Below are 27,835 nucleotides of genomic sequence, written 5' to 3'. Positions count from 1 at the left end.
TTAGCGATTTTTTCATTTGTACTCTTATATCAACTTATAAGTATTATTTAGGCCGCCTAATTTATGCTTTTATCTTGTCATACAAGATACCGACATCATAAATAATACACTACATTGTGATATTGTAATCACTTTTTTTAATTATAATTTCATTCAATTGCTTCAATTCTTTTATTAGCCATATACAATAATATCATGATAACATTTTACAATTTCTCGGTTTTACAATTTCTTGGTAAGCTGTAAACACATCCTTTCACTTAATCATTGCATCGAGTAGTGTAACCAAGCAATTAAGTTTCACCCTCACACACATATTTCTCCAAGTTTCCAATTCCTAAGAAAACTAAAGGTTTATTAATTAGTAGATCAATTGGATAGATTTCCCAATCAATCTAGGAGTCCACATGCTTTACTCCTGTCTGCCTGTAACTTTGTAAAACTTGAGAGTTCACATTAGTACACTATTCTTTTGAATAATTGGGTATATTCAAGTTCTATCTCAGTATGCAACTCGCTTAGGGTAATCTCTTGATAGAGAATATTCATTTTAATGTGACATTGACCGATGACACTAAAGTGAAACCATTTGGAGTCTTCAAATATTAACAAATCAAAATCAAGAGTGCCCAATTCTTAGTGAGCTTCATTGTCTTAAAAAAACTTGAACTAGATTACACAATATAACTAGATTTATATTGATTATATCAAGGTACTATGCGTTAACAAGCAAAATATTAATGAAAGAAGAGGCTTTGATATCTATGGAGTCAAAACTAGAGCAAATGATGCACAAAGATGTTCATGGAAATAGGAAAGTTAAGTCTATGGACATAAACTAGAGGTAAACATAGGCGCACACTGATGTTAATGAAGGTAAACCAACAAAACAAAAATATAAACACACAGATTTGTTAATGAAAATAGGATAAACACAGAGATGGACATACAAAGATATTAAAGACAATAGGGGATTATTGATGGTAAGCATGAGAGGTCAAGGTAGTTCATTGTGTCAAAGTAAGTTGGATAGACACAAAAAAAAGCTCACAATAGAGGTATGAGAGATTAGTGAAATGAATAAGAATAGCTAAGAGAGAGAGAGAGAGAGAGAGAGAGAGAGAGAGAGAGAGGATACCCTAAAGTTTTCAAGTTTTAGAAAATTCAATTTTACCTCCAAAAACAATTCTTTAAAAAAAGAAAATTTAGCATTGAAAACCAAGCACCACACTCTAGTAACTAACTCCTTTAATAATATAAAAATTTACATTGAAAACCAAGCACCACGCCCCTATAACTAACTCCTTTAATAATATAAAAATTGATAAAATAAAGATTCTTGAATGAAAAGAGAGAATTTAAGCAAATCTCTTATGGATAATATTAAAAAAGTAAAATGAGATTGCAAAAATGAAGAGAGAGAAGGGATATTTTATTATTTTTCTCTCCACTTGTTTTAGGGAGAAGAGGGGAAGGGGAGGGAGGACTAAAAGGCCCATTTTTGAGTTCTTTTTTTATTCCTAATGTGCAACTTGGTGAGAGCTAGTCAAGATGTCCAATCATAACATCCCTAAAATGTCTCCATCTCTATTGATTCTAGTGGATTGACCCTGATGCTTTCTCCCTCTTTGAATGCTCGTTGATCCAAGATAGCCCCTAGTTAGGCAAATTTGACACATCTATGCAAAACATCATGTATGACATTTTGGCTTGTAAAAGGTCACCATCCATCTTCCCCTCAAGTGGTCCTTTCCCAACTCCAAGTTTGAGAATTTCATCAAAACAGGCCTTTCATTTATGTGGTCTTGCACACCATACACTTGGGAACAAGACAAGCATGGTGTCCATGGATGTAGCATATTTGTGGAGATTTCCCCTCTAGTATGGCATATCTTCATGATACCTACATGCATAGAATAAATCTTTGTTTCTTCTCCATAGCCTTGCACACAATATACTTCTTCACTGCATCTATTCCACTCGCTTTTTGCATGGTCTTGTGAGCATTCAAGTGTGTGTGTCTTATCTCTGAAAAGAGGGATTAGCTTGGCTATTCTTAAAACTTAATTTTTGCACCTAAGGAAAAACTAGACATCACTTGCATAAAAGCTAGATTGGAATCTGAACCATGAGACCTTAAGCTCAACTTCAACCCCACTGTAAACTCTACCATAAAATGAAGTCAGACTAACTAGAATCATGGCCTATCTTCTCTTCATGTTCCTCAGCAAATTCTTGACCCATATTGCTTCATAAAGGTATAGGAGAAACCTGCCATTCAAACATCTGTACTTTGGTTGCAACTCATGCAACCATTGAGAGGTAACTTTATACACAAAGGAGGGATGAAATCTTATGTGATTGTTGATTGCAATTACGAAGTGTAACATGACATGTTACCTAGACTCTACAACAAGCTGCCATGACATCATCCATGTTTGGTTCGTCACCAGCTTGCTCATCCTTTAGGCCCCAATAAAAACAAAATCACACAACAATAAACAAAAAACTTCACTCAATTGAGACCTTGCAGAAAGTACCTTCGAAATGCAGTTAAGACCTGTATTGTCTGAGTTTTTTGAAAACTGCAGCTAGTAGACTTCAAGCCGGCATAATGAAATAGCCTTTTCAAAAATAAATTTACCTTGAAAAGATAGATGATATTTTCTTGCCCTGGACCAGCTACAAGGACACCCCCTTGCTGCCTAAGACCAAAAAGAGTTGTGAAAATAATTCAACATTTTAAGAAAAAGTTAATCTGCTAAACATGTTTCCCACTTAGTGAAAACAATTTAGTGTCTTTGGAAAAAGGCAAACTACTAAACCTGTTTCCCACTTCAACTCTGCTTGCTTCCAAAACCTTTTAAGCAACAATCATATGCCAAGAAGATGTAAAATGTACAAGAAAATCTTGCACAGAAAAACAGTCAGTTTTCTCTATCAACCAATGCCCTGATTATGGTCATGAAACTGCAGGTATTGCACATTTCTAAACACTTACAGACTACTATATATCTCAAGTCACAGCAAGTGCTATCATTGCAACTCAGTAATTGAGCCCACCCTGAGATTTTCCAGACATCTTCCAAGCACAACCAAGTTGAGAAGAATGGGAATTTTCCCTTGATGACTCTTAAGCTTCATGTGCTTCTTCAACGCTGTTTTGCCTATACAAACAGGTTTTCACCAGGCTTTCTATCCATAATAGCTTATTTTCCAAGAATTTGTTGTACAGAAGCAATGATCAGTCAAAGAAGGAATAGACCAACTCCTGTTGCAAAGCACACAGTCCTTGCTGTCTAGCTTGCTGCACATCCTTCTATTCCATTCTTCTCCTCCTAATCCCTTTTCCTGTTGTCTTGATAACCACCTTTTCCTCCCTCATTCTTCCTCCTCCCTCCCCTACAGTTGCAGTAGTTCATAACCCAGCCAAAGATCTTTCCATTCCCTACCCTTCCCTCCCCTAACTTTTGAATTCCTCCTCAAATCCTCCCCAACCTGCTATTCCCCCTTCAGGAATCCAGGGCTTTTAAGGATCTAGCAAGCGCAGAAACAACCTGGCATTGTTGCAAATCATGACTGAGCCAAGCATACACTTTTCAAAAGTCTAGCAAGCAGGGGTACAACATTGGTGGCAGCAGCTGGGCCAATTGTTCACTTTTCTTACATTAATATTGGACCCCAAGTTAAAATATTGAGAATAATTAAATCAATGATAACAGACATCACAATTTTTGAGAGGAAAAGGAACAGCCTACATTTGGTAATTTTTTTCCTGGATCCAAGGAGCCATATGCAGGGACATAGTTTTTTGTATGACTTCTTGGCTCCCTCCTCGTCGAGGTCTCAAGACCAGGATTGGAAGCGCCTCATTGACATCCATTTCTTTAAAGATGTGGCTTTTTCAAACTACACTTCTCCTTTCAAGTGGTAACCTCCAAGGCTCTCTAAGGCAGCCTATCACCCTTACATGGCAGAAAGCCTTCCCCCTTCATACATCAATGAAACTTCATCCCCTGCTAAGAGACAGCCTAAGGCTCTTCAAAATTAAACTCCTAGGAACTCCTCACATCTTTTCACCTCTACTCACATCCAACTACGCCCTCCTTAGGCAGATTTTGGAAATCCTACCATTGTCAAGATCTTTTCCTCTTAAAACCAGCAGTGTAGTTGCCTCCTGTACAATGTGATTTCAATTCCAGTTAGCTCTCTTGCAGGGAAACTACAGAATGCAAAGGCGTGGGTACCAAAAGAGAAACACTGGAAACATTAACTCTTCAACAGGTGGCTGCTGTATCACACACTGAACAATTTCTCAGTATCAAATAAATAAAATTCATTTCCACAGTTTGGACTTCAGCAACCCTGTAAAGAACTACCTGTCAACAATGAGCCTTAGAAAGATTTAGCCTCGGTCTCACATGCTGCAGCTGAAATGGTCAGATTGATCGCCTGCGAAGCTTACCATTGTGACAGGTGGCTTTTACAATATTGGTACGTATTATTATTTATGATGTGGCAGCTCCATGATATCAGCAGGTGATATTATCAATGATGTGGCTGCTCTATGGCTTGAAATTATTCCACAAGCTGGCACTATTCATGCATGATCGTACATGACACACTAAGTATTCAGGATGGGGCTTCAACAAGTTTATTCTTTTGCCAGAAGTAGTGCGACATATGGCATTTGCATGCAGAACAACCACTTGTAGATTGATTTATTGTTCAATTCTTTGCCAGAAATAATGTGACATATGTCATTTACACGCAGAACAACCACTTGTAGATTGATTTATCGTTCAATTCCACCACCTTTACTAAAAGAACACTGCATCCAGAAGTGCACAGTCGCGTAAATTACTTAAAGAAGTGTTTCAAGTTTGTTTTACAACGCTCTTCTTGGGAGAGGTGCTACAAAGACACAAAGGACCATAAAAGTGATCCTTTACATGGAAGCTCTGCTCCAAAATAAGCACCTTATCAGTTAAGTCTCTCTCTCCCACAGTGTACCACTTCACCAAGTTTTCCTCCACAGAAGGACAATGTAAAACACAACTGTATTGCTCAACAAAGGCGAATTAGACAAAGTACCAATGCTCCTTGAATGAAACATGTGCCTTTTCATCACTGTGGACTGGCAAGCTTTGGATAAGAAAACTATGAAACGAGTACACAATTCCAAGGATTGATTATGTACTAGACCAGATGGATCAGGGTGATCCTTGTGTTTTTAAGCATGTTGATTTGGAAGAGGCATTCATCGAATTCACATTGTGCCTAGATGTTCGAAAGACTGCATTTTCAAAATAACTTTGAATTGTATGTGTGTGGTTATGCCCTTAAGACTGATAGATGATCTTGCCACTTTTAACTACATGATGGATTGCCTCCGGGCTGCATAAAAAATTTTTCTGGACCTTATTTGTTTTTCTTAAATGATATTTCAAAAACTCTATAGAGCATACAAAGCATCTGGATGTGATGTCCAATGAATGGAACAGGCACAAGCTCTGCATATACACAATAAAAAATGAACTTGTTATAAAAGAGATCATTTTTAGGACGTATCATGCATAAGAAAGGTTATGGTAAAGGAGCCAATCATAGTTGCCTCCGTACGATGTAGGGCACCGTCCGTACGGTACGAATTCGTATGTTAAAACCGGCCTATTTGGGCCACCTAGCCTGCGCGCCCTCAATCCCACGTCCTGTATTTCCTATGCCCCTACGTACCGCATTTCCCGCACTTTTTGGGGGGGTGGAAAGCCTTGGATACCTCATCCCACCCCCTTTTCCAGCCATGCACTCCCCCCCCCCCCCCCCAAAAAAAAAGCCCTCATTGGATTCCTTCCAGCTGGCAGCCCTCTCTTTGACCGTTGACCCCTCTCTCTTTGACTGTTTGAACTTTGACCCTTCTCTCATCTACAAAAGGTGCTCCTCTCCTCCATATTTCCACACCAATTCAACAAGCACTTACCATTCTCATCGTCCTCTCTTGGATCTTAATTCTTACATGGACTTGTGATTTGTCACTCTCGAATCTCACCTCCCATCCCCTCTTTCCCACACCCTATCGAAGCATTTGCCATTCTCATCTCCCATCCCCTCTCTCTCTCTTGCTCTTTCAACTTTACCCCAACCCTCGAGTCTCTTGAGTCTCCCTCCCTTTCAACTTTCAAGACTCAAGTCCGGTGCCCACGCCCCACCGGCCCCCGTCCCCACAGAAGACACATGTCGAAGATACAAGGAATACTACGCCGCCACCGGAGGGCCCTGCCCCGCCGCTTTAGTCTCTCCGTGTTAGACCGACCCATGCGGGACATCCTAGGATGAACACTCCAAGAGCAGTTCCACACCGCAATGGGAGTACCTCTAGACTGTATCCAATCTAGATATCATTTTGTACCCACTCAATTTAGTTCAACATAGCATAAACGTTAGCTTCACTAGGACTTTTGAAATCTCCCAGACATTTTATATGCAACGTTTTGGTCTCATAGGCCAACTTGGCCTGTTGTAGACGTTAATATAACTTTCTTTCTTCTTCTCTCTTTTTGCCTCTTTATCCGTCATCGGCACCATGACTCGTGAGAAGCACGAGGCCTTCAATTTGCATGCGATCCATGTGGAGAGGGACACAAAGAAATCCAACTCCCACGATTGGACATGCAAGTATTGCAGAAAGTGCTATACAAGTGGTGCAACTCGACTTCTCCAACATCTTTCCAAGAGGGGGGGGCAAGTTGCTCCATGCAAGGAGATCCCTCAAAAAATTGCGGCGGAGATTCTCGCCAAGATGAGAGGGGGATCCACAAGAGGAGAAGGAAGTGGCTTATAGGCACCAACTCCTATGCCTACTAATGAGGAAGCATCAAATGTGGGCGTATCTTCAACCGATGCGGGAGAGGCCTCTACCATTGGTGGTGGGGGCTCCACATCCGCATCCAGCTCCGGTAAAAGACAAAGAGTGGAGACTCATGCAGTGCCGGAGAGACAAACCTCTCTCTCTCAAGATCTCGGTCATGTGCGTGGACTTGTGGACATTGAAATTGCACACACGGTGATTGAGTGCAATCTTGCATTCAATGTCCTAAAGCAAGAGCAATGGAAGAAGATGGTAAAAGCCATTGCCAATGTGGGTCCATGTGAAGGATGGACCGGTGTTACATGCAATGACTTGAGGACGAAAAAGATTGATGAAGAGAAGGAAAGGATTGATAGAGCCCTTGATCCTATTCGGCCCACATGGATAAAATATGGTTGCTCCATTCTCACCGATGGATGGAGTGATCATAAGAAACGAGGCATCATCAACATACTCGTCTCATGTCCTCTCGGCACTTACTTTTTACAAGCCGTAGATACTGACAAGAGGGGGAGGAAAACGATGGGCGCATTCATCTACCGCCACATTCAACAGGCTATCATTAATGTATACATTGCAATTTGCCTTTTAAATTTGTTTCACTTTCTTTCATTATGATAATATCATGATTCATAATTAAAATTTGATTTATCCATAACTATCTATCTCCCTATTCTAATAATTTATTTCTCTCTAATATCTATGATATATCCCGATTCTCTCTTTTCCACCACACCACAAGGCCCCTAACCCCCGAGCCCCATCTTCTTCATTCTTGAATCTTGAAAGTTTTGAAACTTGAAACTTGAAAGGCTCAAATTTCAACTCTAGACTCTTTATCTCTCTAACCTCCGATTTCCAAGTATTGTTAGTAATAAGTATACTAACTTGTAATATGTAAATTGTGGTTATAGGTGGGCCCCTCAAATGTGGTGCAAGTTGTTACCGACAATGCATCGAATTGTCGGTGCATGGGCCATTTGCTTGAGACCGAGTTCCCTACGATTAAGTAGACTCCATGTGCAAGTCATTGTTTAGACTTTCTCATGGAGGACATTGGGAAGCTCAACTGGGTGAAGAGGGTGGTCCGCAAAGCTACATCCATTGTCACATTTTTCACAGTAAAGGTAAAGGTGCTTGCGATGTATCGTGAGCATAGCACACTGAAGTTGAAGAAGCCTTCTTCAACTCGCTTTGCTTACATGTGGTTATTGTTGAAGCGCCTTTGTGAGGTGTGATCCAACAGTGGTGTCCACTCTATGGAATGAGCGGAATGAGCATGAGACATAGGAGGTCAAAGCTATGTAACGCTTGTGCCTTAGTGAGCAGTTTTAGCAAAAAGTTCGTGCCATTGTCATTGTCGTGACTCTTTTATAGGGTGTTACGTATAAGTGATTGCAAGGGGTCCACCATGGGTCTTCCCGTTCACTTCATTAGAGCGGCATTGTTGGAGGCACATGCTTGTACAGTGATCACAGAGACACAACGTGCACATGTTTTAGAGATAGCAGAGAGGAGATGGATGTGGATGCATAAGTCTATCCATGGTTTTGCCGCATTGGTACATCCGACCTACAAGTCACCGGCGGTCATGGATGATAGAGAGTTCCGTTTAGACCAGCTTGCTTATTTGACTCGTGTGGTCCCTATGGATGACCACAATGCAGTGTTGGAGGAGCTAAAATACTATGCAAATCAGAGAGGGCATGTGGCTTTTGCTTCTCCCATTTGTTAGAGGAGAGAGTCACTTGTGAAGCCTTTACTTTGGTGGCAAAACTTTGGATACGCACTGGAGACCCTTCAGCCCTTAGCCACGAGGGTCCTTGCCCAGGATTGCTCTTCGGGTACATGTGAGAGAAACTGGAGTGCCTATTCTCTCATTCACGCAAAGATTCGCAATCAACTTAGCACACGACAATTAGAGCGGCTAGTCTATTGCCGCACTAACTTACACATGATGAGGGCTATGATGAGCATGGGAAATCCGAAGAAAGTAAAGTTTAAACACTTAACCATAACATTTAAAATTTGTTGTTTTAACTTTTAAACTTTGAACTTTGAAGTTTATACATTTCAATTTAGACTTTAGCATTTACAATGATCAATCTTGCGTACATCACTGCATTGTGTATGTGAATGTTCATACATTCACGTTGACGGGCAACACTCTTCCGAGTACACATAAGGAGGTGGACAAGGAAAAGGAGATGATTTTTGCAAAGCTCTGTAGAGAGCTTATAGCAGAAAATATTCGTGACACTTGCAGTTAGTGTGCTCATGGATGAGGAGTTTGAGTAGGTGGTAGCAAGGGCATGGTCATTCAACGCCCTCCATCATCAAGGGAGGGTTGTTCGAGTTGCTCGCAGATATATGTAAGGCGAGCTCTAGTAGCTCATATCCTGTGCCTCATGATGACATCCCTCCCTTGCCTATACAGCCACCACCTAGGAAACCTTCATTTGATGATGATGGTAACCTCATTAGTGAGGATGAGTATGAGTGTGTCTCATCATCGGATGCCGAGGAGTCATCTTCAGACTGTCTTGATAAGCACTTAGATGGTTCTAATGATGATGATGATGATGATGATGATAGTGATGTCTCATCATAGATTCATAGGTCTCTCTTTTTTTTGTATCAAATATGAATCACATGTTTTACGCAACCATGCGACCGCAATGGTCGCCCTCATGTATTCATCTTATTCAGTAATGAAATGGCTATTTCCACTTTAAACGTGTATTCTATGATCTATCATTTAATGATTTATGGTTTTTGTTATTTAAAAAATTATCTTAATTTTTTTTCGTACTAATATCATATCGTACCTTTTAACATCATAAGGTACCATTTAGTACCGTATTTTATCGTACCGTACCGTATCGTACCTTTCGTACCTAACAACTATGGAGCCAATAGAGTGTCATCTACTGAGAGTCCTCCATTATAATCTTGGTTTCCAAGTGAGCTACATAAATGTTTTTTAATAGCCAAACTATATATATCATATGGAGAAAAACTCCGAAGTATTTTGCTATTATCAAGTAGACCTAGTTATAAATGAAGGGTCACAAAGGAGTGACAATAAGGGGTCAATAGAACAACACTCAATAATGAATTATTTTAACGTTGTAGAAATCCAAAATATAATAAAATTTCATGGCTCAATTGTTTGACTCACATTAAACCCATATGTAATCTAGAAAAAGTTGTATCATAACTTTAAGTGGCTAAAAAATCTGTGTCATTTTTGCAAAATTGTCACTAAATTGGATAGGGTGCATTTTGCTTTTGGGAGGCGTCACTTTATTTGCCCCTTAACCCTAGACTGATGGATCTTAACAAAGTGAATGCTGTAATGGAATGGTCAACTCCTAAGGATGTCAGTGAGGTAACAAGCATTCTTGAATTATGTTCATACTACCCATCTACGTAAGGTGTTTTGCAGGGATTGCTCCTCCTCTGCATGATTTGACCAAAACGGAATCCCCTTTCTCTGAAATAAGAAGCGAGGAGTTGCTTTCAACGAGCTGGACAAAGGCAAACGGACCAGTAAACTGTTTTATGTAATACCCAATCACAGTCAATATTGAGGTTCACTGTGATATCTGGGGAAAGGGAATTGGGGTTGTTTTGAACCAAAGCAGTCAATCACTTGCTTATTACAGCCAGAGACTAGAGACTACCATAAGGAATTATGGCATTTACAAAAGGGGCTACAAATTGTGGCATATGGATTGACAATATGAAAGCACTATCTATAAGGTGTGACTGTAGTATATGAAAAGGAGCTACAAACTGAAGTATACTGTACAATACTTTGGTATTTCCTCAAACATAGTGGGAGATGATATGCTTCTGTCTGGTTGCAAATTATTCTTCAAAATAGTTGATACATGGTCTGCAACACATTTACATCTTATCATAATACTTATTTACAAGTTCCCTTACTAGTATCTTTTGCTTTAACTTAAGGGTGGAACTTAAGATATATACAAATCAGAACAATTAGGGTCATCGATGATTTACCTCTAATAACAGATAAGTGAAGGTTCACATTTAATTAGTGACCTGGTCTTTAAACAAAAAGAGCAAAAGTGCCTTGCTAAGTCAAGATGACTGCTGACCAGTATGCCCATGTGGAAACTAACTAAATTAAAAGCATACACTAAAATAGGATGCCTGTTTATCCACTTAGAGGTGCACAAAAAGATGTAGAGATGTATGCCTTAACACAGGCATACACTCAGGACATTGTCTGCATAGTAATCCAACATACTGTTGTATGCATGTGCCTCTTTCAACTGGTTGGACTTCCTAGAAGTTAAGCTCCACATTGCGTTGACTGACTTAAATGTGTACACATAAGACATCTTATCCTTGTTTTCCACACGAATTCTTTACTTGATTGTTTTAATTATCACACCTGTGAGTTTGAAACTAGAATCCTCTCTCTTTATTAAGCCTTTCTACATGCTAGTAGAGATATACAAATGCAGGAAGGTTATCATGTTTGGCTGGTTCTCCTAATAGGATCTCACATAAGTTTGGCATTGAAGTTGTTGTAAACATCAAAAAAAATTCTTGAGCTGAGGTATGCTTTCTAGTCTCTAAATTTTGATCATGCAGTTGAGTTGTGCAGGGGAATGACAATTCAAAGTCTATAGATACTCTTAACCCCTCTTGAGGAGTTACCTCCATGAAAGAATATGATAACTATAAAAATGACCATATTCATGCACCACATGTGGTTCCCCATCAGTAATGATGGGGAATGACCATATTAACGGATATACTTATGAATGCTATCTTGAACATGTAACACAGCATAATTTGGTTATAAGGTTAAGCATGCTATCTTTCTCCACTTACCATACTTCCATGGTACTATTCACATATTTAACATTGTTCTGCACCCCTCTTTATTCAAGGTAGAGCCTCTTACCAACCACCCTTCGAGACTGTTTCTTTGTCTGAAGAAAGCTGCCAATCCTGTCGATAGCCTTCTATATAAGCAGATATTACTCGCAAACCTGTCTGTAACAAGCAGGAGATTAGTGTCCTTCCTCACAACCATCTAAACAAAGATTCAAAGACCGCTACACAAATCAAAACTAAACTCAAGCACTCCTGATGAATCTGCTAGGCCCAAGAAATGTATTTAAGTAACGGCTCTTGTCACAGTACATACCTTCAAGGAAATTGTTGTACCAACACCAGAAACAAACTCAAAGGCTTCATGAGTTGAGAAACTTGGGTCAGCATACACCTCTAAAAAGAAACCAAAGTATCAGCCATTTGTCATTTAGTTTCATGTAAACAGCAATAATGCAGTACTTCACCTCCTGGAAATCTTGTGTTTTTGGCAAAAGCTCGTGCCTGTAATGAAACTTTCTCCCTTAGTTTCAAACAGCTTCATGCACATCAACAATTTTTTAGTTAACACTTACGTATCCTATCAACCAGCTTCACACCAAATTCCAATCTATAAGACCTGAATCTTCTAACAACAGTGACTTGTGACAAAAATAACTGTGACATTTTAACTATACGGTTTCCAGATCACAGCTACCCACAACTAGGAGAAGTTTAAAAGGCCAACCACAGCGTTGAATCCGTAGTCAGTTTGATTATCTTTCTAAACATCAAATTACTTAACCTACTTGGCAGTTTCCCTCTCTCATTGAGTCCTGAGCAGCCGAAAATTTGAGTCTGGAATCCCTCTCAGTGTGCAAGAAGGCCACTTAAATATGCAAAGACCAAGAAAATGTTGTGAGGCACAAACACTAAATGCTGAGGATAAAGGTAATAAATGCTCCAAAAGTGCATAGATTGTATGTACATAGTCATCTCCCAAGATTTTTAAACAATTTGAACTATGCACTTTAAAGTATATGCCTATGGATGAGAGCCCACTCCATTGCCCAACTAAAATCCAGATATGTGCCCCACATTGAACAAACCTCAACAAAGTGTTGGGTGTAAAGGCCCCTTACGCTCTCCCGTGTATCTCCCATGTATATATTACCTTACACATGTGAACTCACCCTAGCAGGTGTAAGTGTACCGTACCTTAAGTATAAATACATTCTTTTATTCTTTGTGTGTATCACACTGGAACACACCTATCTGTTGACTCTCACTCTCACTCTCTCTCACTGTTCAGCTCCTCGACTCACGTGTGTGCTCTCTCTGTTTCTGTTCATACTCATCAAACTGGTATCAGAGCTGATGGTCCACGCAAGCAGCCGCAACATTGACAGTCATAGGTAGTTGTCGTCAGCTGCAGTCGACAACCACAGTTGGAGCACAGGCACTAGCTGTGGGTGGGCAAGCAACAAAAGGTGGTCAGGTGGACAAGACATGCACGCTACCACCGGTGGACGAGCGCTACACGCAGAGCAACAATCGATAGGATTGACGAAGGCCAGGTGGCGCACGACAAAGACGGAGGCTACGTGACTAATGGGTCGCACAACTGGCACGCAAACGAGACCTGCACACAACGTGGCAGCAGTCGACAGGACTGACGAAGGCGCGTGCGGCGGACGACAGAGACGAAGGCCACGCAACTGGTCACACAATTGGCATGCAGGGCTGGACGGATTGACGGGGACGAGTAGGTCAACGGCCCTCTTTAATAAATCAGAAATTCAGTTTTTATTCCTTCTCTTCCGGGTGTTCACACACATAAGCACAAATCATAAATTTATGCAAATTTGCCCCTTGCAATTTGGGGCTTTTCAGATTTGGTGCATGTCACATACTTCAGTGACTCTAGACCCATAAATTGAAGACATTGAGTGCACAGGTCTCGGAAATTTTGGGGATTTTCAGATGCAAATGAAATCTTTGCTTGGTTGAGCCAATTCCTTTGGAATTTGTGCAGTCTTGGATTGTGAATTTGGGGCTTCTGCAGAATTAGTATAATTTCTGCAACATTTGCCCACATTTGATGCTCGGAAACATGAATTGATGCAATTGGGACAGTTTTACTGTAAAAATTTTGGGGCTTTTCACATTGGTGATGTGTTCTGAGTTGATTTGAGGCTGGATAGTGAAATTTGCAGCAAATTCACGACTGAGTGAGAGAATTTTGAGCTTTGGATGCTTCAAATGTTGTAAAAGGGCAGCTTCTCTTGGTATATGTATTACTGAATACTCGCTATGCAGTGAAACAGTGGTAAATACAACATGTGGGTCATTGCATTTGGGCATTATGGTGATGTATTACTGAAGTGATGTATTATCAGTACTTGAGACTGAAATTGCAACTAAACATCTACTTCTTGGACACCTTGGAAGTACTAGAGAGTGTACTTGTTGTTACAATTCAGCAACCTTGCTATTGGTTGAAAGCATTCAGCCCTTTGTTGCAGTTGTGTATTGCTAAAGATGGTTGGTAGTGCATCTGCCATCTACATCTGACACAAAGAATCTCTTTAAGATTCGTAAATTCGATGGCAATGCTTTTGATCTTTGGAAAGATTGTATGCAAGGTATACTCTTTCTAAAGGATTGTGATGATGCTTTAGCAAAACATAAGCCTATTGCTTTGTCAGATGAGAATTGGACTAAAATGAATAAAAAGACCATTACTTACATTAAAATGGCTGTCACTGATGATATCTTAGTTGATATAAAGGTGCTTGATACTACCTATGTAGTTTGGGAGAAACTCAAGGCTACTTATGAAAATACAACTCCTGTCAATGAGGTACATCTCATGCGAAAGTTAGTCAACTTGAAACTTGATGAGTGGCTTGCCTCAGAGCATTTGAATGCTTTCACTGGTATTTTGAGTCAATTACAGGATGTAGGTTTGCCAGCTTTTGATTCTAAATTGAGGCATCTTCTTGCTCATGACCTTGCCCAATTCATGGGAAGCATTGGTTGTGTCATTGAGCAATAACCCCAACTTAACATTTGATGGTGTGTATAGTTCTATTTTCATTGAAGAGATTAGACGCAAGGCAAGTAGGGAAAACAGTGGATCAGCCTACAATGTAAGAGGAAGAACTGAAAAAATATCTAATGCTACAAATAAAAACAAAAATCGTAGCAAAAGCAAGGAAAAACAGCAAGATGTAACTTGTTATCAATGTGGTCGCAAAGGGCTAACAAGAACGCAAGAAGCATGGTAATGAAAAAGCCAAAAAGAATGACAAGGATGGCAGCTCTACTCCTAAAGAGACAAAAAAAGCAAATGTAGTATCTAGTGTTGTTATTGAGGAAATAGAAGAGAATAAAGATGCTGATTTGCTGGTTGCATTTTCAGATCCGCTTGCTATGACAGTGGAGGATATGTATATCACTAAAATGGATGTGACAAATGCTTTGTTGTCAGCTCATGATGGTTTGTCACAATCGTGGATTGTTGACAGCGATGCTTCATTTCATGTAACTCCATCTTTGGAGTGTTTTTCTTCTTATGCAGAAGATAATCTTGGAAAAGTCTATCTTAGCAACAATCACGCATGTGATATTGAAGGAATGGGCACCATACACTTGGCTCTTGAAAATGGTCAAGAATTGATCCTTCATGATGTTAGGTATGTACCTGGCATCAAGAAGAGCTTGCTTTTTGTTGGGCAACTAGACAACAAAGGCTACTTCACTACTTTTGGTGGTAAAATGTGAAAAACATAGAAAGGATCTATGCTAGTCACTAGAGGTGGTAAAAAAGAGACTCTAATTCTCTCTACTGCAAGGCACTTCCTGGAAAGTTTATTGCAGTAGCTAAAGTGCAGTCACCCATAGAGTTATGGCACAAGCATCTTGGACACATGAGCCAAAAGGGTTTGCAAGCACTTTCTTCACTTGGAAGAGTTGATGTGAAAAACTCAAAGCTTGACATTTATGATGATTGTGTTCTTCGTAAACATGTAAAGAGTCCATACTCTCATGGAGCTTCTAGGAAGGCATGTATCTTAGATTTAGTCCATTCTGATGTATGTACCATGCCAACAAAAACTCATAGCGGTTTTCGTTATTTTGTATCTTTTATTGACGACCATTCTAGGAAGCTATGGGTTTACTTGTTTAAGCAGAAAAGTAAGACACTGGATGCTTTTAAAAAGTTTTATGCATTGGTTAGTACTCAAAAGGGCTTAAAGTTAAAATTCATAAGAACAAATAACGAGGGCCAGTATGTATCTAAAGAATTCAATAAGTTATGTGATGTCAATGGGATTAAACAAGAGCTTACGGCTCCTTACAATCCATCATCTAATGGTGTGGCTGAGCAAATCAATCGCACGTGATGTGAGAGGATTCGCTGCATGCCGTCCAAAGCTAATCTCTCGCAATCGTTTTGGGAAGAGGCACTTAAAACCGCGGTGCATATTTGCAACCGATCTCCACATCGTGCACTTAAAAGTGGTATCCCTGAAGAGGTTTGGTTTGGCAAACCTGCTTCATATGACTACTAAAGGGTCCTTGGCTGCAAATACTATGTACATGTACCTATTGATAGTAGAGCCAAACTTGACATGAAATCTCATAGAGGCATCTTCATGGGTTATGAAGATGAAGGTGAAATGGACTATAGAGTTTGGGTTCCAAGCATGAAAAGAGTGCTACGCAGCCGAGATGTGATATTTAATCAATCAAAGCTGCTGAAAAATGTTACATCTAATGACTCTGACAAAAATAAGGTTAAATTTCAGCATGATCAGTTACTTGAGCAGCCATCAACCACTAAAAATTCAGCTCCTTTTAATGCTAATTACGACAATCAACCTATCATTATTAAGCCAGATGAAAATGGGCAGCAAGGGGATGTTGAACATCAACTTGAGCACCAAAATCAACATGCTGAAAATAAATTACAGCAGCCTGAAATTATATTACAACAACCTTAACATGCAGTTCAACAACCAAACAATGAGGTCATTGGCATTCCCTTGGATGCGGATCCATTACCTGATAACACAAATCATTGGGTAAGAAGGTCTACACGTGTCAGAAGACCTATACAAAGATTTGATCCTTCTTTGGACTGCATTTTGCTCACAGATGAAGGTGAGCCTCTTACGTATAAAGAGGCCTTATCATGTGAATTAAAGAAAAAGTGGGAGCTAGCTATGCAGGAAGAAATGAAGTCATTGTATCGGAATGATACTTGGGATTTGGTTACATTGCCCAAGGATAGAAAAGCCATTCCTAACAAATGGGTCTATAAAATCAAATGTGTGGATGGCAAACCCAAATACAAAGCCAGACTTCTAGCTAAGGGCTATACACAAAAGGAGGACATTGATTTTCAGGAAGTGTTTTCTCCTTTTGTCAAAATGACCACTCTTTGAGTGTTATTTGCCATTGTAGCATCTATGGATCTTAAACTTGATCAAATGGATGTTAGAGCTGCATTTTTGCATGGTGATCTCGAAAAAGAGCTGCACGGGAAACAACCCGAAGGCTTTGTTATGCAAGGAAAGGAGCATTTGGTATGTAAGCTTAAGAGAAGCTTGTATGGTTTAAAACAAGCTCCTGGACAATGGTATTAAAATTTTGATACCTTCATGCTCTCACATGGATTTAAAAGAAGTAGTATAGATCACTCCTTATATATTAAGAAGGCTGATGATGGAAGCCTTATTATACTTGTACTTTATGTGGATGATATGCTTACTGCTGGTAAGTATAAAAGCCAAATTAATACATTGAAAAGACAACTGAATTCAGCCTTTTCCATGAAGGATTTAGGTGCAGCTGAAAATATTTTGGACACGAGTGTGGCACAAGATAGAGAGCAGCAGCTCTTATTTCTCTCACAAGAAAAGTACATCAACAAAGTACTTGATCGTTTTTCTATGGCAAATGCTAAGCCTCTTGGTATACCTTTACCACCATATCTTAAGCTTAGCAACGCAGATTGCCCAAAAGATGATAAGGCAACCACTTCTATGAAGGGTATTCCTTATGCTTCAGCTTGTAGCTCACTCATGTATGCTATGGTTGCCACTAGACCTGACATTGCTCATGCAGTGGGAGTTGTGAGCAAGTTTATGTCAAATCCTGGCAAAGCACATTGGGAGTAAAATACATCTTACGGTACCTTAAGGGCACAAAAAGAAAATGTATTTGCTATGGAAAGGATACATTAGATTTACAGGGGTATTGTGATGTAGACATGGCAGGTGACTTGGATACTCGCAAGTCTACTAGCGGGTACATATTTACCTTGACTGGTGGGGCAGTTTCTTGGTGCTCTAGATTGCAAAAGATAGTAGCAGTCTCTACCACTGAGGCTGAATATATTTCAGCCACTAAAGCTTCAAAAGAAGCTGTTTGGCTCGGTTGTTTAGTCAAGGATTTTGGCCTGCCCACCAAAACACCTATACTTGGATGTGATAGCCAGAGCATTGTATACATGGCTAAGAATGCCATGTTTCATGCACATACTAAACATGTTGATGTTCGGTATCATTTTATCAGACAAGTTCTGGATGATGGCCTAGTCACACTAACTAAGATCAAATCACAAGATAACATTGCAGACGTTCTCACTAAAATTCTTGCAAAGGCTCAACATGAGCATTGCATTAGACTTGCGGGAGTCGGTCAAAGGTTTGCTTAGGACCTTTAAGTGGGACGTTATTGAATGTAAAGGCCCCTTACGCTCTCCCGTGTATATATTAACTTACACATGTGAACGCACCCTAGTGGTATCAAAGTGCAACGATGCGAAAGCATAGGACAAAGACTGAGAGAGAGTGAACACACACACACACAGAGAGAGAGAGAGAGAGAGAGAGAAGGAGACAATGTAAACGCAGAAAATCTGCAATGTAGTATGTTGTATAAGAGTGTAGAAATTCACCATGCTAGTGTAATCCAAAGGTGCATAAAATGGAGGTTGCACCTCTCCCAAAGGTGCATGAGCACCACCCAAAATGAAAGATGTAGAGATTCTAAAGATTGTGCATATGTTTGAAGACCCCCCTCGGTGTGGAATTTACAATGCCATGAGGTGTCTAATATACAAAGGTGAATGGTGTGAAAGATAATGGTGATGCAATGAAAGAAATGGGTAAAATTGATGGTTTTGAAATGAAGATGCATTAAGTTGACTTTGATTCATGGATGGAAATTGAAATGAAAACAATGATGTGGAATGCAATAAAGAAGAAACACCATACTCATTCTAACTTTAACAAGTAAAATTCGAAAGAGAAAAAGAAAGAAGAAGAGTTAGCAATCCTTTTCTCATAATCACCCCTTTTTGTATTAACATATATGAGTGGATCTTCAATGGAAGATTTTTCAGTATCAACATACAGCACTCTAGCTTTATCTTGATCTTTACCATAATGTTGCAAAGGCGTTGAGGAAAAAGAAATAGAACAAGGAACAGCAGAAGTTTGTATACCTTGCACCAAAGTAGGAGAGAGATACAAAATAAGAAACATATTCTAAATCTCTTTCTCCAAAAGGACGATCATCCCTAATAGAGAGCTCGATAGACCTACAATATCATCAAGTTTTTGTGTAGCATTTGACCAAAAAGAATTAAGTACACCTTCTTCATACATCTTTTGTTTAAAGGCTTGTCGACAAAAATCTTCTAACTTTATTGCTCTATGAGCCAAGATCAGCCACTATAGCTCCTCATATGTGATGGAATAATGATGTATATCTCCAACATAGTCTGAAGAATCTCAACTGTGTTGAAACCTTGCAAAGTTGACACTGGACGCCACTCCTGCTTAGTTCTCAACATAGGCTTCTTTGGAAACTAAGTAGGTATAATAGTACTCAATGTCATCTTCCCTACTGTAGTTCTTGCTTTCAAGGTAAGCTTTCCAATCAAGGACCTAGGTTTCGTCGATGAGTACCTAGCTCTAATACCATGTAATGAAATGCTCTACCACAAAAAAACACAATACAATCGTACAACAAGCACACTGATTAATTTAGAAAAACAATTAGGGTTGGAGTAACTCAAAAACAATGAATACAATCACAACAAAAGACAATGAATACAAATAAAGATAATGAACAAATATCGAATAGAAAACAATGCTCAATCTAGCAAACACACTACACAATGAAGAATATTGACCCCCAAACTCGCGTGTCTCAAGGATTGGGGCTTGAGGACGGGGGTAGAGAGTATGAGATGGAGATTGTGTCATACTCTAACAAATCCTGAAACGTAGCAAGGCAGCCTCCAAATGTGTCAAATAGCAACAAATGCAACAATAGGATGTTGGATCAATGACAGATGGGCTGAAGAGGGATGGGAGATTGCAAACACAGCACAAAATGATGACATGGCAGTTGGCAAAGGCCCCCATCAGTAAACTGTAAAATGCAACACTAGGAAACTGGCCAGGCAGCAACAGAACAGGCAAAATACAGCAGCAATGATGACGTTTAGGGCTGGGCAGCAGCAGATGATACAAAACGTAGGCTGTGTGGAGGTTGCCAATTGTAGGCAACAGCACTTCTGGCCCAAACGCTGAGTTTCAGGCAGTGTGCAGCGATAAACACAAACTCTGAGGTATAGACAACAGCCATCTTAATGACCAGCAGGATGGAGATGGCTGGAATAGTCCAAATCTGTGAGGAATGGCTGAGAAGCAAGCGCCTAATGGTAGAAGACAATGCTGGACAGCTTTGGCTGAGATATCCTCTACATACAGGGTGTGGACAGCAAAGCTCTAGAACTTGGCTGCAAAAGCAAGATTGTGGATGAGTGGAGGACAGCATGCCTATTTATAGAAATTTTGGGTCCTCCCAATCAGGGTTTGCACTTATGGGACAGGGATACTCTCTGGGAATGCATTTCTTTTTAATAAACAGTTTAATTCACTAATTAATTAATTGAGCTTTGGGGCTGTGTTAACAAATTTAACACATTTTTCACTCAACAACACTGTCCACTTGGCCAACCATGAGTCAATGCTCTTCTCCCTTTAAAGGGATCAGGCTGGAATTGAAAAGGTAAGTGTGCATGGCTGTGGGCACAAATCAAAAGTGGAAAGTGTTAAGCTCGGTGAGTTGCTTTTGCATTTCCTTGACTTGCACTTAAAAGAGTCACCACAAGTGATGAATCACATTTGACATGGAGGATGCTTTGGGATGATGCCTATGCATGTGTTAAGATTGGGAGAAGTCAATGGACATCCTCCTTGTGTTGGGGGCCTCAAACAGAGGCATGTTGTGAGACGCCATGGTGATGAGAAGGTAAGGGTTCCTATTATATATCAAGTCAATCTGTAATTTTCTATACAAACATTTCCTAAGTTCCATTTGGGAGGCTGGAACTGTGTTGTCCGGGAATTATGGCTGTAATTGAGATAAGCAATTACACAATAATACAGATGGCATACCTGATCCACTTTTCCAGGACCTATAATAATCAAGGATACATTTGCTGAATCAAAGTCTGCCTGCAACGAGATGTTGATTACAGATTGTAGCAATACCAATACTCTCACTTAAGAGCAATAAACTTTGCCTCAAAGATATGAAAGTGCTGTACATACTTTACAAGAGGCAAGAAGCTTAGCCCGTTTCATGCAAAGCACACACCTGCATGCAAAAAGTTAGAAGCTTTAATTGACCAGTTGTATGTATTTGATTCTCAAGAAAAACAAGATTTCATGAAAAATCATACCCAAAATGTCGTGTAAAACCCACAACAACCCTGCGATCTTTCCATAGATCTGCAACAACAATACTATTTCCCTCTAGATCGAACACTTCAATTTCGTCTAATGATTTTGCAACCTTAAAGGAGCTTTGAGTTTGTGTCCCTAGCATAACAGCAAGAACAAAAGGGAAACTCAGATCGCTTTTTGTAAGAGAGAATCCTTGTACATGCGAAGAGCTGAGTTATACTAACAAGCACAGATGAATTAGCAGCAAAGAAACAGCACATAGCTATCATAATTAGGGTGCTGATTAATTCTAGATTTACAGGTGCCATTGTGATACACTAACCAGGACACTTGCCAGCTCCAGCAGAGAAACATATTCTTGAATAAGACAACCTATATTACTTTAAACATAATGGTAATTACAATAGAAATGACCCAAAACCTGTGGAATTTTATCATTTTATTTTCTATTCTGTAGGGTGTAATGTCCTACAGAGGGATCCTCATGGAAGATACATTCAAGAGCATAAAAAGAGCTTCCCTTTCAGTACTTTGACCATCACTGCCCCAACTTACTGTGCAGAGCAAATGGAGGTGATATGAACAATGAGCCATTTTTGCTCTATGACAAACTATTACAGCTTTGCAATAGGTTTGGATTTGCCTCTTTTTTTTGACTCAGAATTTTATGACATTCACTAATCCTGGCTGTGCACCAATGTATGAGAGTCAATAGCAGAAAACCATTTATGACTCAAAGCATCAGTTCACACAAACTATTGAATTACTGACTGTGGACTTTGCAAATTCATGCCCACCCAATCGTATGGGATTCCTCTTTAATTATGATTGACAATTCCAACAAAACAGATTGACTCAGATCTTATGAAAGGTATTGTGAAAATAATTGTTAGTATAATTGAGTTCTTGAACCAGCGTGCTTATTTGTAGATCCATGCTTGCTACACTTGGATCCCACTCTTACTTGGAGGTGTCCACCCACAATAACTGGCATTGACCATTCATCACCCAAAACTCCATTAAATCCAGCTCATGTCTGGCCTGCACCATCCACACCAACCACTCACATAGGTCATTCTAGCCACCATATGGTCATGTTTATAGACATGCCATCCATGTACACATATTATAAAGCACATTACACTCTCCCCTTAAGGATTTTCAACCTTCGAGGCAAAATGAGGTTACTTCTAATAGACCAAGCTTGCACCTAAGTAGAACTTTCCTCTCAAAACACACTATATACAAAGAATGTATCGTCCTCCATGTAAGGAAATGCTAGGGTAATCAAAGAAGGCACAATGCATATGACACACACAACAACATTACCTAACTGAATGCTCAATAGGTGGAGTGTATAGCAGGAAAGAATGTAGAAAGGAGCCTTTGGCCTTTGTGTCTGAAGGATGGAGACTGGAGGTAGGCTTAAGCTGATGGATTCATCAAAGATGCCAAAAACAGCTCCAAGAGCGTGTCATATCTGAGACTAATCCCAAACACAAAAGCAATAGTCTACAAATGATCAAATGATTATGTGGCAGGCTGCAAATGCTACAAATCATGACAGCAGTCCTCTTAGAGTGAAAATGCAGCAGTGGCTGACCTCTAGAAGACTAAAGCGCAGCTAGCAACAGCATGTCATGAGGAAGAGCAGGCACAAATGTAGGGAGCCAAAATGTTACTCCCGCCTCACGTCACTCTTTACCCCCATTCTGCCATCTATTGCCTGCAACTTGCCCCCTTGCTGTCACCATTGCTCGGTTGCTATACTAATCCCCCTATAGCACTTGTAGTTTTACCTACGGATCTGCTTGTTGATGCTTGAAGGGGGTGTGCACAGCAGGAGTGTTGTGTGTGCAGTAATAGAGAGTGCAAAGAGAGCAAAAATGTGAATAGGGTGTGTACCAGTATGGTACACATAAAGAATAAAAGAATGTATTTATACTTAGGGTACAATACACTTACACTTGTAAGGGTGTGTTCACATGTACAAGTAAATATATACACGGGAAGCGTAATGAAGGGCCTTTACACCCAACAACCTCCCACTTAAAGGTCCAAAGTGAACCTTTAACCAACTCCCACTAGTCGAATGCAATGCTCATGTTGAGCCTTTGCAAGACTCTTAGTGAGAACATCTACAAGGTTATCCTATGTTTTGATCTTAGTCAATGTGACTAGACCATCATCCAAAACCTATCTGATAAAGTGGTACCGCACATCAATATGTTTGGTATGTATATGAAACATGGCATTCTTAGCCAGGCATATAGCACTCTGGCTATCACATCCAAGTACAAGTGTTTTGGTGGGCAGCCCGAAATCCTTAACCAAAGGGCCATGCCAAATAGCTTCTTTCGAAGCATTAATGGTTGAAATATATTCAGCCTCAGTGATAGAGAGTTACTATCTTTTGCAATCTAGACCCCCATGAAACTACCCCACTAGTAGACTTGCAAGTGTCCAAGTCACTTGCCATGTCTGCATCAAAATATTCCTACAAATCTAATGTACCCTTTCCATAGCATATAAATCTTCTTTGTGTGCCCTTAAGGTACCGGAAGATGCATTTCACTACCTCCCAATGCACTTTTCCAGGGTTTGACATAAACATGCTCAAAACTCCTACTACATGAGCTTTTCCACACTGAATTCAGTTGTCTTTTCAATGCACTAACCTAGCTCTTATGCTTACCAACAATAAGCATATCATCCACATAAAGCACAAAAATAATAAGGCTTCCATCATCAACCTTCTTTGTATATAAGCAATGATCTGCATTGCTTCTCTTTAATCCATGTGAGCGCATGAAGGCATCAAATTTCTTATACCACTGTCTAGGAGCCTTCTTTAGACCATACAAGCTTCTCTTAAGCATGCACACCAAATGCTCCTTTTCTCGCATAACAAAGACTTTTAACTACTTCATACACAACTCTTCTTCTAAATCACCATGCAAAAATGTAGTTCTAACATCCATCTAATCAAGCTCCAAATCCACAGATACACTGCGAACAATGCACGAAGAGTGGTCATCTTGACAACAGGTGAAAACACTTCCTAAAAGTCAATCCCTTCTTTTTGTGTATAACCCTTAGCCACAAGCCTGTCTTTGTATTTGGGTTTGCCATCTGCACACTTGATTTTATAGACCCATTTGTTAGGAATGGCTTTCCTATCTTTGGGCAACGACACCAAATCCCAAGTATCATTCTGATACAAAGATTTCATTTCTTCCTGCATAGCTAGCTCCCACTTTTTCCTTAACTCACAAGGTTGTGCCTCTTTGTATGTGAGAGGCTTATCCTCATCTACGAGTAAAATGCAGTCCAAAGAGTGACCAAACCTTTGCATATGTTTCTGACACGTGCAGACCTTCCCACCCAATGATCTGTATTCTCGAGCAATGGGTCTACATCCAAAGGAATGTCAACAACCTCATTATTTGACTGCTGAACTAAATTTTCAGGTTGCTAGAATTCATTTTCAGGCTGCTATAATTCATTTTCAGCATGTTAATTATGTTGCCCAAGCTGATTTTCAACATCCATTTTGCTGCCGATTTTCATCTGGCTCAATAATGACACCTTGATCATCAAAACCAACATCAAACAACATGGCTGAATTTTCAATGGCTAATAGCTGTTCAAGTGGCTGATTATGCTGAAATTTCACTTTCTTCTTGTCTAAGTCACTAGATGTGGCATTTTTCAACAGCTTTGATTCATTAAATACCACATCTCGGCTGCAAATTACCTTTTTCATGCTTGGAATCCAAACTTTATAACTCATTTCGCCTTCATCTCCATAACCCATGAAGATGCCTCTAATGGATTTCATGTCAAGTTTGGTTCTACTATCAACAAATACATGTACATAACATTCACAACCAAAGACCCGTGAGTGGTCATATGAAGCAAGCTTGCCAAACCAAACCTCTTCAGGGATGCCACTATCAAGCACATGATGTGAAGATCGGTTGCAAACATGCACCGCAGTTTTAAGTGTCTCCCCCCAAAATGATTACGAGAGATTAGCTATGGATGGCATGCACCGAATCTTTGTCGAGTTCAAAGGCCGCGAAGATCGAGATACTCAGAGCTTGCTAGCAATAGAGAGAGTGAGAGTGAGAGTGAGAAAGAGCAGAGTAGTGGAGGGAGTAAACACGATTTTTTTGGGTACAATGACGAGTGTACCACTTTAGGTTTTTAGATAGATATATATATATATATATATGAAAGTACAAGTGCTAAGGGTGTATTCACACTCGAACATATTTAAAAGGCACGAGGGCCTTTATTCCCAACAATCTCCCACCTAAAGGCAATGTGCCTTAAGAGGAGAAAAGAATTAGCTAAGTCTAGGTATGTACAAAGCTGAAATACATATATTTGGTATACAAGCCTAGATGCCGTAGAACGAGCCAACTTCAGTGGCCTCAAGGATCTCTTCATTAAGAGATTTGCCGAGCCTGGATACTCCGACAATCTGCTAGTACGCTTGATGAATGTGAAGCAGAAAGAGGAGGAAATTCGCGACTACGTAATCCATGTGAGGAGTCTCTTCAATAGAATCCCTATGGGCAAGCGACCGACTGAAAGAGCAATTTCGACTGTATTCATCAGCGGAATTCGAGATGAGGAGTTATATAAGGCTTTGGTAGGCAATTCGAGCTTGCAACGAGACGCGCTAGCTAGAGTGTTTGAGGAAGCTATCAGAGTCGATGATCAGCTGAAGGAGCGGAGCTCCAGGAGTCCCCAATTATTTTCCCCCCTCCATTTTGAAACGCTGCAAAACCTTGGAGATATACTCCTACTGAGATAGATAGAGTAATCCTTTCAACCTATCTCTGAGTATTCACATGCTAAGAATGTGATTTGGATCACTAAGATCCTTCATGTCAAAGCCACCAAAGACTTTGCTTCAATGAGTCCAAGGCATGAGTATACCTGCCAGCAATCAGCATGTCATCAACATACAGAACCAAGATAATCAGGCTGCCATTTGCTGCCTTCTTGGTGTACAAGTAGTGATCCACTTGACTTCTATGGAAACCTTGAGATTGCATAAATGTATCAAACTTATGATACCATTCTCTTGGTGCTTGTTTCAGCCCATACAAACTCCTTTTGAGTTTACATACCATGTTCTCTTTTTCTTTTTCCACAAACCCTTCAAGTTGCTGCATATATATGTCTTCATGTAGATCACCATGTAAGATTACAGTCTTTACATCCATCTGTATGAGCTCCATATCTTTAGCTGCAACCAAGCCCAAAATGGTTCTCAATGTAATCATCTTGACTACAGGAGATAAGATCTCATCAAAGTCAATTCCATGTTTCTGCTTGTACCCTTTCACAACCAATCTTGTTTCGTACTTTGGTGAGGAACCAGAAGTGACCTTCGTCTTGTAAACCCATTTGCATGGAAGTGTTTTCTGCCCTTTAGGCAACTGCACCAAGTCCCAAGTGCCATTTTTCTCAAGAGATTTCATTTCTAACAACATGGCTTTATACCATTTCTTGTTGTCCTATCTGTCCATTGCTTCCTTGAAACAATACGGTTCACCACAGTCTGTCAACATGACATAATCAGCCACATTGTTTGCACCAGGAATGAAACTATCAGGTTGTCTAGTAGCCCTAGATGATCTCCTAACCCAATGATCATTGTTTGCTAGCTGTTGAGCATTTTCAGCTTGCTGTCCTAGCATTTCAGCCTGCAAATCAGCATTAACAGCTTGCTGTACTAGCTGTTTCTGCACGTGTAGTGGCTCATTATCATGGGCAATAGCTTGCTGATCATTTCCAACATTATTTTCTGCATTTACAGGTTCATTTACAGCAGGTATTTGCTGCTGTACAACGGGCACATTTTGCTATCCAAAAGGTATTTCCTCTCGGAATACAACCCTACGGACCTCCTCGGTCCTTTCGGACTATTTATGCAATCGGTCTTCCCAAAAGATAGCATCATTGCTACGTACTACTTTCCTTTTCTCAAGATCCCATAATCTATATCCAATTTCACCCTCCTCACCATATCCTAGAAAAATGCATTTACAGGACTTTGGCTCAAGTTTGCTGCGTTTTTCTTTATAAATGTGCACAAAAGCCTCGCAGCCAAACACTTTCAAGTGAGCATATAAAGGTGACTTGCCCAACCACGCTTCTTGGGGAACACCCCCCCCCCCCAAAAGCCCTGTTTGGTGACCGATTAATGAAGTGTACGGCTGTCATAACAACCTCTGCCCAAAAACCATGGGGTAATGCAGCATGAGATAGCATCGTACGGACCTTATCGTATATGGTCCGATTCATACGCTTTGCAACT

At 40.0% G+C, this 27,835-nt stretch overlaps 1 protein-coding gene and 1 pseudogene across 1 annotated transcript in view; one reads left to right on the top strand and one right to left on the bottom strand.

The window, feature by feature from the left end:
- Positions 1 to 1,772: 1,772 nt before the first annotated feature.
- Positions 1,773 to 27,835, bottom strand: part of LOC148010349 (thioredoxin-like protein AAED1, chloroplastic) — a 59,513-nt gene continuing 33,450 nt past the window's right edge. Inside the window, exons 2-9 of the mRNA XM_087672229.1 lie at positions 21,495 to 21,633; positions 21,364 to 21,409; positions 21,208 to 21,267; positions 12,211 to 12,247; positions 12,060 to 12,139; positions 11,814 to 11,905; positions 2,645 to 2,705; positions 1,773 to 2,463 (exon numbers count right to left, since the gene is read on the bottom strand). Of these exons, the coding sequence (XP_087528355.1) occupies positions 2,401 to 2,463; positions 2,645 to 2,705; positions 11,814 to 11,905; positions 12,060 to 12,139; positions 12,211 to 12,247; positions 21,208 to 21,267; positions 21,364 to 21,409; positions 21,495 to 21,633 (578 nt within the window). The 3' untranslated portion in view covers positions 1,773 to 2,400. The remainder of the gene's footprint in view (positions 2,464 to 2,644; positions 2,706 to 11,813; positions 11,906 to 12,059; positions 12,140 to 12,210; positions 12,248 to 21,207; positions 21,268 to 21,363; positions 21,410 to 21,494; positions 21,634 to 27,835) is intronic.
- LOC148010350 (uncharacterized) lies at positions 7,118 to 8,106 on the top strand (annotated as a pseudogene).

Source organism: Lygodium microphyllum, chromosome 29 (assembly GCF_053477565.2).
Source record: "Lygodium microphyllum isolate KBCC chromosome 29, Lygodium_microphyllum_v1.1.10, whole genome shotgun sequence".
Lineage (NCBI taxonomy): Eukaryota > Viridiplantae > Streptophyta > Polypodiopsida > Schizaeales > Lygodiaceae > Lygodium > Lygodium microphyllum.
This window is presented reverse-complemented; position numbering and strand designations above follow the sequence as displayed.